Below are 17270 nucleotides of genomic sequence, written 5' to 3'. Positions count from 1 at the left end.
TAAAAAGTTATGTCCCATGTAAAGAGGATGGTATTGAGTTTATTTGCTGAATTTGACTTAGAGACCACATCTGAACAACAAAAGAGGTTCTCTAGGGGTGACTCTTAGGTATGTTTACTAGAAGGCTTAGCTTACCATTACAGAAATAAATTTCAGAAGGGCCTCAAGATTGAGGACTTGAAGGCCATGTTCTTTTCATTCATTCTGTAGGTGTAGACCTATTATGGGTGGGATCTTTTTGATAAGGTTATTTTAATTGAGATGTGACCCACCTCATTCAAGGTGTGTATTAATTCTTTCACTGGAGTCCTTTATAAGAGGATAAAACATATACAGAAGCTAAGAGATGAAAATTGAGAGAGTTCTTGGAGAAAAGCCCTGGAGAAGTTGAGAGGATCCACAGAAGGTCAGAAAGGTAGCCACTGAAACCAGAAGCTGAAAACAATGAAACCTGGGAGTGAAGAATCAGCAGATGCCAGTCATATGCTTTCCCAGAGGTGTCTAGGATGCCAGCAACCTATCTCCAGAGTCTAGTTATCATCTTGTGGATGCCTTGAATTATACCTTTTTGTGGCCTAACAACTGTAAATTTTAAGTTAATTCCCATGTAAAAGCCAACCCATTTCTGGCATATTTTATTCTGACAGCTTTAGCTACTGAAAACACGAGATGAAATATGCATTCCTACCTATACAACTATCAAACTGATTCAATAAAAAGTCTGAATAGAACTTGTTTTAGTTTGTTAATGCTGGCAGAAATGCAATATACCAGATATGTGTTGGTTTGTATAAAGAGAATTTATTGTTATAAGTTTATAGTTCTAAAGCCATAAAAATGTCCAAACTAAGGCATCCAGAAAAAGATACCTTGACTCAAGAAAGGCTGATGGTGTCCGGAACACCTCTGTCAGCCATGTGGCTGGTATCTGCTGGTCTTTTGTCTTTTGTCTTCTGGTTTCAAGCAGCTTCCTTGGGGGCACTTTCTTTTTGTTCTCAAAACATCTCTGTCTGTCTTGGCTCTTGACTTTTTCAAAAAAAAAAAAAAAAAAGGACTCCAGTAAGTGGATTAAGTTTATTTGCAGATGAATGAGCAGAGCTACATTTCCAAGGAAGCCACCTAAGCAAAAGGTCCCACCCACAATTGGGTGAGTCACTTCCTCATGGAAACAATTTAATAAAAAAAATCACCCAATTGGGTGGGCACATCTCCATAGAGACAACCTAATCAAAAGGTACCAGCTTAAACAAGATTGGATTAGGAAAAAGAGCATGTTTTTTCAGAGGTACATAATAGTTTCAAACCAGCACAGACCTGTAAGTCAAGAGACTGAGTTGGTCATCAAAAACTAACCACAAAGAAAAGTGCAGAAACAGATAGCTTCACTAGCAAATATTTTAAAAAGAATTACCACCAATTCTGCTCAAACTTTTTATGAAGTAGAAGTGGAGTACACACTTCCTAACTCATTCTAGAAGACCAGTATTATCCTGATACCCAAATGAGATGATCACAAGAAAAGAGCACTATAGACCAGTATCTCGTATGAACATAGACACGGAAATCTTCAACAAGATACTAGCAAATTGAATCCAGCACATAAAAGGACTGTATATGAGGACCATGTAGGATTTATCTGAGGAATGCAAGATTGGTAAAATGTGAAAATCAATCAGTGTAATTGTGCCAGTTTGAACCTATTCTTTACCCCAGAAAAGCCATGTTTTAATCTTGATACAATGTTGTGGGGGCAGTTTTTTAAATCCTAATTCAGTTCTGTAGGTTGGAAATTTTGATTAGATTATCTGCACAGAGATGTGATACATCTTTTGATTAGATGGAGATATGACTCCACCATTCCAGATGGGTCTTGATTAGTTTACTGAAATCCTTTAAAAGAGGAAACATTTTGGAGAGAGTAAAAAATGACAGAGTTGACAGAAACTTCAGAGCAGAGCTGACACAGATGCTGACACTTGGAGAGCAGAGACACAGACTTTGGAGATGCTTGGAGCCCAGAAAGTATCTCCATGAGATGTTAAGCAAGCCAGAACCTAAGGAGAGCCAAGGGAAGCCAAGCAATGAAAGCCAGCCCAGAGAAGCAAAGTAGGAACCCCCTACAGGAACAGAGACTGGAAGCAACAGCATCCAGGAGCAAGGGACCAACAGATGCCAGCCTTGTGACTACCCAGCTGACAGAGGTGTTTCTGACCCATCAACCTTCCTTGAATTGATGTATCTTTCCTTGGATACTGTGGTAGAGTCAGTTGTCAACTTGGCCAGGTGAACATACCTAGTTTTGTTGCTGCGGACATGAGCCAATGGTACATCTGTTGCTGATTTACATCTGCAGTTGGCTAGGAGACGTGGCTGCTGCAATGAATGAGTTAATTGGCTGGTGCTTAAATGAGAGAGCGCAACATAGCACAGCCCAAGCAGCTCGGCATTCCTCATCTCAGCACTCGCAGCTCAGCCCAGGCCTTTGGAGATGCAGAAAGAAGTCACCTTGGGGAAAGTTGTTGAAACCCAGGGGCCTGGAGAGAAGGCCGGCAGAGATCATCCTGTGCCTTCCCACGTAAGAAAGAACCTCAGTGGAAAGTTAACTGCCTTTCCTCTGAAGAACTAACAAAATAAATCCCCTTTTATTAAAAGCCAATCCATCTCTGTTGTGTTGCATTCCAGCAGCTAGCAAACTAGAACAGATACCTTAGCCTGGACATTTTTATAGGCGTAGAACTGTAAACTTGTAACTTATTAAATTTCCTTTATCAAAGCTGTTCCAATTCTGGTATATTGTATTCCAGCAACTTACAAATTAAAACAGTAATATACCAAATTTATAGAATAAAGTATAAAAATTACATGGTCGCCTCAGTTGTTGCAGAAAAGTCACTGACAGAATCCCACACCGTTTTATGATAAATAATACCCAACAAATTAGGAATAAAAGGTCACTTCCTCAACCTAATAAAGGCCATCTATGAAAAATTCACAACCTCTTATCTTTAGAGATAAAAGATTGGATGCTTTCTCCCTGAGATTAAGAACAAGACAAGGATACTCTTTCTTACCACTGCAATTCAACGTTTGTACTGGAGGTTCTAACTATTCACAGATGGTATGATCTTGTATAGAGAAAATCCTAATGAATCCGCAAAAGGACTATTAGCGCTAAGAAGTAAATTCAGCAAGGTGGTAGGATACAAGAACAACATACAAAATCAATTATTGCTTCAAAAAGTTAAACAGAATTATCGTATGACCTAACAATTCCACTCCTAGGTATATATGCCTCCTAATAATTGAAAACAGAAACTCAAACAGCTACTTGGATACCAACATTCATAGCAGCATTATTCACAATAGCCAAGATGGTAGGAAATAATCCAACTGTCCACCAACAGTTGAATGGATAGCCAGAATGTCAAATATACATACAATGGAATGTTATTCAACCATAAAAAGCAATGAAGTTCTGATACAGACTACGGCATGGATAAACCTTGAGAACATACTAAATGAAAGAAACCAGACACTAAAGGACATATATTGTATAATTCTGCTTATATGAATTACTAGACTAAGCAAATTTTTAAACACTGAAAGTAGATTAGAGATTACTAGGGGCTGGAGGCAGGGAGGCTGGGGAGTTATTGCTTAATGAGTACAGAGCTTTTGTTTTGGGTGATGAAAATATTTTAATAATGGATAATGATGATTGTTGCATAACTTGTGAATGTAATTAATGCCACTGAATTGCACACTTGAAAATGATTAAAATGGCAAATTTTATATTATTTATAGGTGTATATATCACCACCTTAAATTAAAAAAAAACTCAAGTTTATGTCTATATACTAGCAATGAACAATACAGAAAATGAAATTAAGAAGGCAATTGCATTTACAATAACATAAACGAATAGGATACTTAGAACAAATTTAGCCAAGAATGCAAGATGTGTACACTGAAAACTAGAAAACATCATTGAAAGAAATGGAAGACATATAAATGGAAGATATTCCATGCGCATGGATCAGTAGTCTTAATATTGTTAAGCTGGCAATATCCCCCACGTTTATATACAAATTCAGTGCAATCTTTATCAAAATTCCAACTGCCTTATTTTTCAGAAATAGACCAGCTAAGATGATGCAATTCATATGGAATTGCAAAGGACTTAGAATAGACAAAACAATCTTGAAAAATAACAAAATTTCAATGCGTACTACAAAGCTACAGTAATCAAGACACCATGGAACTGGCATAAGGATAAACATATAGATCGATGAAATAGAATGAAGGATCCAGAAATAAACCTTACAATTAGGGCCACTTGATTTTTAGACAAGGGTGCCAGGATAATTCAATGTGTAAATATTAGTCTGTTTAACAAATGTTGCTGATACAACTGGATAACCCCATGCAAAAGGTTGAAGTTGGACCCTTACCTCAGCTGTACACAAAAACTCAAAATGTATGATAGACATAAATATAATCACTAAAACTATAAAACTCTTAGAAGAAAAATAGGATTAAACCTTTATGACTTTGTTAGGCAATGGTTTCTTACATATGACATTAAAAGTGCAAAATAAAAAAAAGATAAATCAGACAATCAAAATTAAACACTGTGGGCGGGCCACGGTGGCTCAGCAGGCAAGAATGCTTGCCTGCCATGCCAGAGGACCTGGGTTCGATTCCCGGTGCCTGCCCATGTTAAAAAAAAAAAAAAAAATTAAACACTGTGCTTTAAAGAACATTAAGAAAGTGAAAAGGTAACCCACAGAATGGAAGAAAGAAATTGCAAATCATATGTCTGATTAGAGACTTGTATCCAAAATATATAAAGAATTCTTACACTCAACAACAGAAACACAAATAGCAATTAAAAAAAGGGAAAATCATTTGAATAGACATTTCTCCAAAGAACTTATACAAATAGCCAATAAGCACATGAAAATATACTCAATATCATTAATCATTAGAAAATGCAAGTGAAAACCACAATGAGATACCACTTTCTACCTACTAGGATGGCTATAATACAAAAGACAGACACCACCAAGTGTTGAGAAGGACGTGGACATATTGGAACCCTCTTACATTGCTATTGAGAATGTAAAATAATGCAGCCACTTTGGAAAACAGTCTGGCAGAGTTCCTCAAAAGTTAAACATAGAATTACCATGTGACCCAGAAGTCTTACATACATACTCAAGAGAAATTAAAGCATGTCTACATGAAAATTTGTATATGAATGTTAATAACAAAATATTATTTATGATAGGCAAAAATTTTAAACAACCCAAATGTCAACCAACTGAAGAATGGCTAAACAAACATGGTATACCTATACAATGGAATGTTATTTGGTAATAAAAAGAAATGATGTACTGATACAAAAATATTTTGCTGTGGAAGAAGCCAGACAGATTGGCCAATATTGCTTGATTCCATTTATACGAAATGCCCAGAATCAGCAAATCCATAGAGATAGGAAGTAGATTAGTGCTTGCCATGAGCTGGAGGGAGAAGGGAATGACAAGTAACTGCTAATGGACATAAGGATCTATTTGGTGTGATGAAAATGTTCTGGGAGTTGATAGTGGTGATGGATACACAACTGCGAATCAACTAAAAGTCACTGAATTGTACACCTTAAAAGAGTGAACATTATGGTATGTGAATCACATTTCAATTATTTAAAAAATGTTTTTCCATAGCGATCTGAAGGAAATTATTAATCCAGAGCTTAATTACTGAAAGTTTTTTTCCTATTTTTTGCAATATTTATACCTGAGTTCAGAATCCATGGTTAATAACATTAATAAGCTTTAAACATCCTGAACATTCTTAAATCACTATTTGGATGGACGGATGAGAAGATTTAGATATGGTTTAGTCTATATATTTTCTTTTCCATCTATTTGCAATGTATAAGTATCTTACAGTTTGGATGCAAAAACATACATATTTTACATCATGCATTATGATGATATACATAGTAAAGTATTAATTGTGACATCAATCCATACCTCCAGCTTTTAGCTACTGGCAGTATGGATTTTTAGCAGTCTGTAGTTAATGAGAAAGAAACGAAAGGGCCTTTATAATAGTTCATGTTCATCAATTCCACTCACTACTTTATGTAACATTTTACTCTATTGGTATTTATTTACTAAAGATTTCATTCATTCATTCATTCATTTAACAAATATTTCCTTGGCCCTTTCCATGTGGTAGGCACTGTTAGACTGTGGGAGTTCAGTGGTGAACACAAAGGGTTCCCATCTTTGTGGAGTTTATGATCATTAGAAGGAAGACAGACAAATGAGAAAATTGAATAGATAGCTTCTTTAGGGATAAGTGAGAAAAAGAATAACAAGCTCAAGAATAACTGGGGTGGAGGTGGGGTGCTACTTTAGGGATCTAGGCTATTGTGGGAAGGTAACATGTGAGCTGAGACTTGAAAGATGTGAAAGGAGACAAATGAAGAAATGGGGCAAAATTTCCCCAAAGTAGAGGTACAGGCAGAGATATAAAACCTCAAATTCTGGTGATCCAGAGAAATTCACTTTAAAGGACATGCAACCCTAAATGGTTTCTGAAATCATCACTGTATTACAGCACAGTCCATAATTGACTTAATGGTCCTCAAATATTGTAAAAAATAGGGAAAAAACTTTCAGTAATTAAGCTCTGGATTAATAATTTCCTTCAGATCGCTATGGAAAAACATTTTTTAAATAATTGAAATGTGATTCACATACCATAATGTTCACTCTTTTAAGGTGTACAATTCAGTGACTTTTAGTTGATTCGCAGTTGTGTATCCATCACCACTATCAACTCCCAGAACATTTTCATCACACCAAATAGATCCTTATGTCCATTAGCAGTTACTTGTCATTCCCTTCTCCCTCCAGCTCATGGCAAGCACTAATCTACTTCCTATCTCTATGGATTTGCTGATTCTGGGCATTTCGTATAAATGGAATCAAGCAATATTGGCCAATCTGTCTGGCTTCTTCCACAGCAAAATATTTTTGTATCAGTACATCATTTCTTTTTATTACCAAATAACATTCCATTGTATAGGTATACCATGTTTGTTTAGCCATTCTTCAGTTGGTTGACATTTGGGTTGTTTAAAATTTTTGCCTATCATAAATAATATTTTGTTATTAACATTCATATACAAATTTTCATGTAGACATGCTTTAATTTCTCTTGAGTATGTATGTAAGACTTCTGGGTCACATGGTAATTCTATGTTTAACTTTTGAGGAACTCTGCCAGACTGTTTTCCAAAGTGGCTGCATTATTTTACATTCTCAATAGCAATGTAAGAGGGTTCCAATATGTCCACGTCCTTCTCAACACTTGGTGGTGTCTGTCTTTTGTATTATAGCCATCCTAGTAGGTAGAAAGTGGTATCTCATTGTGGTTTTCACTTGCATTTTCTAATGATTAATGATATTGAGTATATTTTCATGTGCTTATTGGCTATTTGTATAAGTTCTTTGGAGAAATGTCTATTCAAATGATTTTCCCTTTTTTTAATTGCTATTTGTGTTTCTGTTGTTGAGTGTAAGAATTCTTTATATATTTTGGATACAAGTCTCTAATCAGACATATGATTTGCAATTTCTTTCTTCCATTCTGTGGGTTACCTTTTCACTTTCTTAATGTTCTTTTAAAGCACAAACTGTAAGGCAAAGGTGAGGCTGATGTATTCCACGAAAGAAATATGGGTATAGCTAGGGGGTAGTAAGCAAGGGAAAGGGCTTGTAGATAAAAAGGGACCAGACCACATAGGGCATTGCTGCAGTTTAATAGTATGACATATTCTTAGTGAAATGGGGAGTCACTGGAGAAAGAAGTCATTCATATGACCTGATAAACATTATAAAAAGATCACCCTGGCTGCTAACTAGAAATCAGAGCTTGCCAGGGGAAGTGTGGAATGGTGAAGCATTAGGAGGCCATTGCAATACTCTAGGCCAGAGATGTTGGAGACAGTCAAGTATCTTGAGTGGCCATATTTAGTTATATTTTTAATGCAAGTAGAGCTGGTGAGTTATATGGGACAAAGGCCTGACCTTGGGTTCAGGTGATTCTCACTTCAATTGCAGCTTCACCACTAATCAGTATGATTCTGAACTGGGCTTTAATACTTCTCTAGGCCTCCATTTCCTTATATGTAAATTGGGAGAGTTGGCCAGGATTCTTAGGGTGCTTTATCAGCTACAATATTTGAGGACCATTAAGTCAATTATGGACTGTGCTGTAACACAGTGATGATTTCAGAAACCATTTGGGGTTGCATGTCTTTTAAAGTGAATTTCTCTGGATCACCAGAATTTGAGGTTTTATATCTCTGCTTGCTTTTTCAGAAACTTTTTTTCCTTCTATTTTCTGTGACAGTCAGCTTACACTTTTAGCAGCTGCCAACATAACATGACAGCTGTCTCTTCTTGTAAGCTACTCTCCTCATCTGGTTTGTTGTGTCAAAGCTGCGATGTGCCTTGGAAACCAGATAACCAAGTACATTATTCTTTTGGTAGTGTATGAAATAGGTACAAAGTAGAGAGCTGAATATATTTCCTGAGTATATTTATGATAGCCAAAAATTTTAAACAACCCAAACGTCAACCAACTGAAGAATGGCTAAACAAACATGGTATACCTATACAATGGAATGTTATTTGGTAATAAAAAGAAATGATGTACTGATACAAAAATATTTTGCTGTGGAAGAAGCCAGACAGATTAGCCAAATATTGTTTGATTCCATTTATACGAAATGCCCAGAATCAGCAAATCCGTGGAGATAGGAAGTAGATTAGTGGTCGCCATGCATGAACTTTATGACAATTATTTGGCCACTTTGGTATTTTTCATTTGGGGATTTATCATTGTGTGCTAAAGATTTAACTACTAGAAACCCCACACAATGCCCCATGCCAGTCTCTCACTACTAGTGTTATCAAGTTTCCAATATTTATACATTTAAACATTTGAATGACAGTGGAGCAAATCTGTTTAGGAAAGTCTATATTAAACTATCCAAGAAACCCATTGCCATCTGACAAGTTCCCTGTATCTAACAATTTTCTTCATGAGATGACCTTTGGGCTTTTTTGTACCTACACAGGGGATCGTGTTACAGAAAAGGCAGTTCTAGCCACCAATAAGTATGTGGTCTTTTGACTATTTGATGATTGAATTTTCCCATAATGAAAATGAAATGTTTTCCCTCATTTACTTAAGCAATGATCTTTTTTTTTTTGACCAGTGATCTTTGAAAATGGCGATATACCCTGAGCTTTTGAGAGGTCACAGCCACAATGTATAGAAGTCTACAATGGGGACTCCAAAGATTTAAGCAGAATACTTTGAGACACTTGAGAAATTCAAGTCCCTAAGAGTCAGACTGCTTTTAGGTACTTTTTTTCTCTAGGAAAAAGTGAGTAGAAAATCCTTGTGAATTAGGCTTTGACTAATTGGTAAATAGTGAGAACAAACAAATATCATAACTGTAGCAAAAAACAGTAGGAGCTCTTCATAATAGAAGGGAAAAAAAAAGAACATAATTAGTAGTAACGAGGGACAGAACTAACATATATTTGATAATTATAGTCTTACTTGGGTACTGCAAGGATCCTGATCAGTGAGAACAACTGTGTCCATACATGGGTCCTGGAAAGGTTTTTCCCCGGAACCACCTAAATGAAATAAAGACTCATTTCTGACTTGTTCAGGAAGGCTTCACAGATTACTGGGATAATGGTCTGCTTTCTCTCAGAAAACTCTAATCTTGTGATGCTTTCTTAAGTACATGGAGGCCATCACCAATGAATTTCAGGAACAATACCAAAGGAACAGTGAGCAGTCATGGAATACTCATTCCTTTATCTTTGTTGTCCATCTAGTAGGGTCTCAAGATTGTTTTTCAGGTCTTTCCTTCCTCTTACATACTACTAGGGTGACACCATTAAGAGGTAAGAGAGCTAGAGTAGCTTCCTAGATCTCACACGCAGAGTTTCCCTCAGTATCACCATAATTTGTTCCTTACTGCAGATTAGGTTTAAAATTTTTTTTCATCTAAATGTGAGTCTTTGAGATTACTTACAGAGTGAAAGCTGTTCTCAGCACTGTGGTTGCTCCAGGTGTGGGAAGTTATTAATCCCACAGTTCCGACCTCAGGCGTCACCATGGAGACACAGGTCTGCAATTATGACCTGCGGCACGTTAGCAGTGGCATGTCATGCTGTTGGCATATTTCAATTTGCCTGCCCTACAGGCTTTATAGTCCCAAGATGTATAGACATTCCAACATTATCAGCTAATCCAAGCATACTTGAGGCACTTAGAAGGGAAAAGGCAGCTACCGACTTTTGAGAATTTAAAACTCATGCTATTGAGGGCTACGCAGCTTGAGTACAAGTGTGTCAACTTTTATAAGTTTTGAAACCATATATGTAGTTTCTTTACCTATGAATTTGGATTCTATTCTATTACTCAGTACTGAAAAAAGAAACTGACCTCTCAAACAGAAAAAGATAAATTTAAATGGAAGCAAAATACATTCCGTATTAAATAAGTTTATGGCATTTAGGTTTGTACTTTAAGTTCTTATTTGACATATTAAATTTGCAAGTTTGCATATGTAGTTTCTCTACATTTATGTTTCATCATTCGATTGATTAATTCTTGTAGAGAATTAATTTAAACCAAACTTTCAATGGCAACATTTTTCCCTTGGTCAAGTGCGAGGGTTTAAGCACTTTCAAGAGCTCTCTGCAAATCCTGAATGTTCTTCAGCACCACTGTTGGCTTCTTCATGCTCACTTCATCATATATAGCCTGTCTTAATATTTAGCTTAGTTTGTAGGCAGGGGTGTTGGCCCTGGAGTGGCCTCATGTCATTTTACTCAAGGGACCTACCAAGAATCCAGAACCAGGGTGGTATAATGGTGGCTCAGTGGTAGAGTTCTCACCTGCCATGCTGGAGACCCAGGTTCGATTCCCAGTAAGAAATCCAAAGCTAGAATGTATGCAGGTTAGGAATCAATGAATCACCTTGTAAGGTGATTATAAAATGTGTGAAGAGTTTTTTTTAGCCTTGTAACTTTCACAAAGCCTCCAACAGCACCATGTTGGGGCAGAGCATTCAGAACTTCATGGCTTTTCTGGTCTACAAGAGCTACTGTGAGGAGCAACCAGGGAAGAAGTTACCATTTTCAGTGGAAAACAAGAGGTGGTTACTAAATATGACTTTGTATTTTGGGTCTGGATTTGCTGCACCTTTTTTTATAGTAAGACACCAACTGCTCAAAAAAACAGGGAGGTTTCAGTTCAACCGTGAAACTTCATTTTTAAAAAACGCAATACTGAAAAGTGGTTAGAACTCTGTTGAAGTTATATAGCATGCTGGATATGTTTGTAAATAAACATACTACATTGGACAAAAAAAAAGAACAAATCCCAGCAGTTCCTCAGGCTGCTTTGATATAATTGGCCAGTTGCTTGATTTTATGAAAGGTGCAGGCAGACTTTAACTGCTCTGCTTACCTGGCCAGCCCTTGGACATTCCAACCCTATTCTAAAGACTGAATTCACAAGTATATCTACGTATTTTTATATCAGTAGGCACAGAAAGTGGGAGAATAGTTGAGAAGGAAGTATCAGGAAGGATAAGGGTGGAGTACAAAATCAGGGAGAGAGGACTATGGTAGATGTTTTACCTTTTGTTCTGGTTTATCTAGCCATAGAGAAACCATGAGAATCTTGGATAATTAGAGAAGTCTTGGTCTGTTCTTCTCTTTTATAAAATGTAAATCTTTTAATGATTGTTTCAATACATTGTTCTTCTTCAGGTAACATTAGGATCTGTTTCAATACATTGTTCTTCTTCAGGTAACATTAGGTTCTGATCCTTGAAGTCGTTCCCATAGTCTTCACAACATTTCCTTGAATATTCCTATTTGGGGTTCTGGTGTCATGTTGGTGATATAAATGATAATTTGTTTAAAAAAACAGCTCCTGTTCTTAATTCTTAAGATTTCACTGAGCTTATATTTACGTTCACATTATCCATTCTGGGGCCCTCGGTTGTCCCAGAGGTAGTCATAACTTTAACTCTCAAAGCTCACCACTGCATCTACCCATGAACAGACATGGACACACTTGTTTCCTTCTATCAACATTAACCTTACTTTTAAAACAACAGAGCCCATAGATTTAAAACTATTACTTTAAAAATGTGTTTTTAAGTATCATGTTTAAAAGAAGCAACATAGTTTATTCTGGGGAGAGGCCTAGAAGCAAAGTGCTGGCTTTTCTCACTTGTATTAGTCAAGGTTCTCTAGGGAAACAGAACCGATATAAGATTTATTATGGGAATAGGCTCACGTGACTGTGGGGTTGGGCAAGTCTGTATTCTGTAGGGCAGGATACAACATGGGAACGCTGACGAAGGGGACAATGAATTCTCCAGGAAAAGTTGACTGAGTGAAGTGGAGACCGAAATTCTTCTTTCTGACTGCTGAAATTATAATTTCTCCCTTGAAGGACTTCAAATGATTGGATGAGACGTCTCTTATTGCTGGAGGCAATCTTAGTTGATTTGAGATGTAAACAGCCATAAATAGAATCAACTGACTGTTGATTTAAATCCATGAAATATCCTCACAGTAACAGGTCAGTGCTTGCTTGACCAAGCAACTGGACACCATAACCTAGCCCAGTTGACACATGAACTAAACCATCACATGACTTAAGGCTTCAGCCTTCATGAACATGCTTATATTGAGCGCCTGCTGAATTGGGGTGCATATTTTCATGTTATTTCATACCTTTAGTGAAACAACTCCAAGGACTACCAAATCCCTTTAGCTGGGGTTCAAGATGGGCCAGCCTACAATGCTGTAATTCAGACATAAGCTGGGTTCATTTTTCAGGTAGTAATTTCAAAGTGCCATGGAAAATATACCACATTTGCCCAGTGGCTCTTTTCTGTGCTAGTTTTTGTACCAATATGGAAAGACTATTCTGCAGGAACAGAAGGTCTTCCTTAAATGCTTTTTCATAGGCTTCTCTAAAAAGTTCATCTTTGTAGGAAATGGGGTTCCTGTGTAGCATTTTGTCTGCTGCTCCCATTCAAAAAAACCAAGCCTGACACATTAAATCCCTTTTTAACCTTAGATTCAATGAACTGGGAAGGACCTGAAAAATTTTAATTTATACATTTAGTATTCACACAATTCAGATAATACAAGACTAGGTCTGAAGCAACCCAGAAATATGAATCTAATTTGCCCTGAATTTCTCAAAAGGAAAAGTCTTTTGGTCTCTCATCCTAATTTTTAACCATTCTGACTACCAGAAAATTCTTTCTTATACTAAACTTATTCTTTGATTCTTACTCTAACTAAAGCTCATTTCCTCTTATTTTGTTTTTGGTAGAGATCTTATACTCAGACGCCTTTATTGAATTAGCCATTTGGAGGAAACAATTACAATGCCTTTAACCTTTTCTCAGATAGCACATTTTTAAGCTATTGTTCAACTTTGTAACTCTTGGAGCTTCTTAACCACTCTGCGCCTCCAAGACTTCATCTAAAAACTAAGAATGTTGAACTAGCTCTCAAAGACTCCTTCTAACACTGACGTTCTACAAGAATGTCAATACCCTAAAAATGAGATATTTTTTCTGAACCATTGAAAGTGCAACTATTATCAGCCATAAAAAGAAACTGGAGATGTTCTGGAGTGGCACTGCTTGTGCTGGTGACAGATCACTGGCTGGTGGAGTGGTGGCAGAGGAGAGTGGGATCTCTGCAGTATGAGTATTGCCGGAGAGTCCCACCAGCATGGGCTGAAGCATTCAGCATTCCCAGATGGAAACCTTGGGTCTAGGAATTGGGTGGCAGCGGACTGAGTAATGAAGAGAGAAAAAAAAAAGTTCTTGAGACTTATAGGTGCAGGAAAGAAAGAATACCCTGGCAGTCTTATTTTAGGAGACCACAAATGAACATTTCACTTCTGAACAGGGGAAGAAGACAAGAAAATTGATGAAGAACTGGAGTGTCAACATCAGCAAAGTATGGACAATGAATTAATAGGAAGATACCAAGGACATTGCAGTCTTTGCTTGATGAGCTAGAGGATCATGATAGAGTAGGTGATATGGCTGGAGATGGTGGTGGTGATGATGATGATTCACCTGATCCTGAAAGTCCGTATGACTCTGAAAGTGATTCAGAGTCTGAGAAAGAAGAATCTGCTGAAGAACTCCAAGCTAGGAAACACCTCGATGAAGTGGAAGTTCCTTCAAACAAAAAGGAGACAACAAGCAAGATTAAAGTAATAATGATGCCAGTAATTGGCACGGTGTCATTGTTACCTGAAACAAAACATTGTGTTTGGTGATGGTAAGCTAATAGAGGAAATAGACAATAACAAAAGGGGAGAAAGAAACTCCCCTTTAAGAGGCTGTGATGATAAGTGGCTGATTCCAGGAAGACTGGCACTCTGATTCTGAACAAAATTCCCAAAAGAGGAATTTCCATATCATTTAACAGACATAGTGATGTCAGTTAAATTCAGTGGTTCATAACTTAGTCTTTGTATTAAAAGTTAGCCTTATCGTCATAGAGCACATTGGAGGACTGCTTACAGAGAACAGACCTTTGTATTATAATTTTTTAAAAGACCCTTTTAAATAATTACAAAGAGTTTATGCTTTTTGATGCTATGGGTTACACTTTTATAGGTGTGATTATAATTATTTTTGTAAAGAATAAGAGATGTATAAATTAAGAAATAAGTACAATACTCAACTTCAGAAAGAAAGAGAGAAGGAGAGGAAGAAAGTGAGAAAGAGAGAGAAGGAAAGAGGGAAGGAGAAAGGAAGGAAAAAACAAACTGGGAATGGACCGAAGTAACCAAGTGTTAAAATCAGTGAACATGGTGAGGGCAAAGAAAAGGACAAAGGGTCAGAAGACTTGATCTTTGCTTTTATGACTAAAGTGAGCCTGGAGCAGGCATATGACCTTTCAATGTACATTTTCTTTTATGTAAAATGAGTACTGTGTAACCTGTACACCTCCCTCTAAGAAATTGATGTTGAATGATTACATTGTAGTGCAAAGATTACAACAATAGTTTATATAGAATTCAAAACAAATCCAGCTGCTGTTGCTGGATTTTGACCTGTAGGTCCTTGGCTATGCTGCAAGAAAAGAATTCAGGATACTTCGGTCCATTTCCAGTTTGTTTTTTCCTTCCTTCCATCCTCCCTTCTTTTCTTTCCCTCCTTCTTCCCTCTTTCCTTCTCTCTCTTTCTCACTTTCTTCCTCTCTTCCTCTTTCTTTTTGAATTCAGGAGCACAGCAAAGAGAGCAAGGTAGAAAATTTACTGAGTACACATGCACAGAAGGAGCATCGGGCATTCTTGCAAGAGGATAGAGGCAAGGGGCCCCTAACATGGGACCATCTACTTTTTTTTTTTTTTAATATGCTGTATTGCAGGGGTCACATTTCATTCATTTTCCATGTGAGTACCCCCCATTGCAGCACTATTTTGCTGAATTTTTGTTTATTTGGTTTTTCATTTGTCTGTTTGGGAAATGCATGGGCTGGGAATCGAACAAAACCCAGGTCTCCCACATGGCAGGCAAAAATCCTACCACTGAACTACCCATGCACCCCAGGGACCATCTACTTTTATTGCTTTGCTTCACTTCCTTCACCCTTCCTTGTTCGAGGTCCTTTCTCCTCTCTTCCCTTCTCTACACAGCTGTGCCTGGTGGTTGATAATGCATTTGGGTGGGTTGGTTAGTCCCACCCTTCCGAAGATAACTCACTCAGGTGGGCATCCTTTGGTCCCAAATGGGTCAGCTGCCACTGGGTGTTGCCCTTAAGTGAGTAGCCCCCCAGGCAGGCTGTCTGTGACTGACATGGACACTCCCCTCCCAAGCTTGATTAACCATTCTAGTTTAAGGGCTCCTTCATATATATATATATATATTTTTCCCCCTCTCCCCTCTCTCCCTGTTCTAGCCTGCCTCACTGCCTTTGAAAGAAAATTTATGTCATCTAGATTTTTTTTGAGCCACTGCATATTAGTCTCATCATCTCCTAAAAATCAATGAGTATAGTATAGAAAAATTAAAGCAAACATGAAAATGAAAGCTTACTAGGACCTTAGTGAAGTCATGATAAATGTGAACAAAGCTAAAAAACACATGAGACTTTAATGAAATATTTTCCTTTCAAGTTTGACCTTTGTAAAAACCTATGTTTAGTGTAAACATTGTTAAGCATATTTCCAGTTGACTCTTCCCCCACATCTATATTCCTTTCATTGTTGAGTTGTCTTATCTTTCTGATTAGATCTTAGAAACCAGAGGTCAAGGGACCATGTCTAAACTGTCCTTTATAACAATCCAATAACTATACCAAAGTCATGTAATCTGGTATTTGCTCAGTAAATATTGATGTTATTTGTTGCCTTCTAAGGGAAGAGGTTAACCTGCTAAACAGGAATAGGATAGTGAAAACTTGGCAGCCCAGATAGAACTTTCATGGGTCTAATGATTTCTGAGCACTCCAAAGATGATTTAAAGCATCTTAGGCAATGACAAATGTCTCATGATTCTCATGAGGTCTTGAGTAATAGTGAGAATTAGAAAACTGAACAACAAATACAAGAATTTCCATACTAAAATGAATGCTGATCTTCAAAGTAGGGAGATTGTATGCTTTTTCCAGTGATACTGCCATTACTCTAAATGGTATAGAAATTCCTCTTTTTGGAATTTTGTTCAGAATCAGATAGCCTCTTTATTTATAGTCACAGCCTCTTAAAGTGGAGTTTCTTTATCCCCTCTTGTTATTGTCTATTTCCTCTATTAGCTTATCACCACCGAACACAATATTTTGTTACAGGTAACAATGGCACCATGCCAATTACTGTCTATTTGGAGTTGGAGCTGGGCCCTGTCTAAGAGGAGGGTAAACTAACATCCACAGAGCTGAGATTGACATTTTTTCTGGATGCTTCAGGTGTGGTAGTCAATCCTTACAACAACCCTTAGGTCGTACTTTTCTCAAGGATAGGGGTGCATCCTGGGCCATATACACACATTCTGGGCCAGGGGTGAGTCCAGAAGGGCTATGCAAAGTGTAAAAGGCATCATGCCCGCTGAGGGTCACCTGGTGCATTGCTCCCTGGAATGCATCTCAGGACACAGCAACACT

General features: G+C 37.4%; 1 protein-coding gene and 2 pseudogenes across 3 annotated transcripts in view; 2 read left to right on the top strand and 1 right to left on the bottom strand.

The window, feature by feature from the left end:
- Window positions 1–10247, bottom strand: part of IPO5 (importin 5) — a 58011-nt gene extending 47764 nt beyond the window's left edge. For all 3 annotated transcript variants that reach the window (XM_077158556.1, XM_077158554.1, XM_077158555.1), the window contains exons 1-2: window positions 10139–10247; window positions 9652–9731 (exon numbers count right to left, since the gene is read on the bottom strand). In XM_077158556.1, coding sequence (XP_077014671.1) covers window positions 9652–9696 — 45 coding nt within the window. In that variant the 5' untranslated portion in view covers window positions 9697–9731; window positions 10139–10247. The remainder of the gene's footprint in view (window positions 1–9651; window positions 9732–10138) is intronic.
- Window positions 10248–10984: 737 nt separating this feature from the next.
- Window positions 10985–11414, top strand: LOC143680562 (cytochrome c oxidase subunit 7C, mitochondrial pseudogene; annotated as a pseudogene).
- Window positions 11415–13852: 2438 nt separating this feature from the next.
- LOC143680561 (small acidic protein pseudogene) lies at window positions 13853–14439 on the top strand (annotated as a pseudogene).
- Window positions 14440–17270: the final 2831 nt, after the last annotated feature.

The sequence above is a fragment of the Tamandua tetradactyla genome, chromosome 4, assembly GCF_023851605.1.
Source record: "Tamandua tetradactyla isolate mTamTet1 chromosome 4, mTamTet1.pri, whole genome shotgun sequence".
NCBI lineage: Eukaryota > Metazoa > Chordata > Mammalia > Pilosa > Myrmecophagidae > Tamandua > Tamandua tetradactyla.
This window is presented reverse-complemented; position numbering and strand designations above follow the sequence as displayed.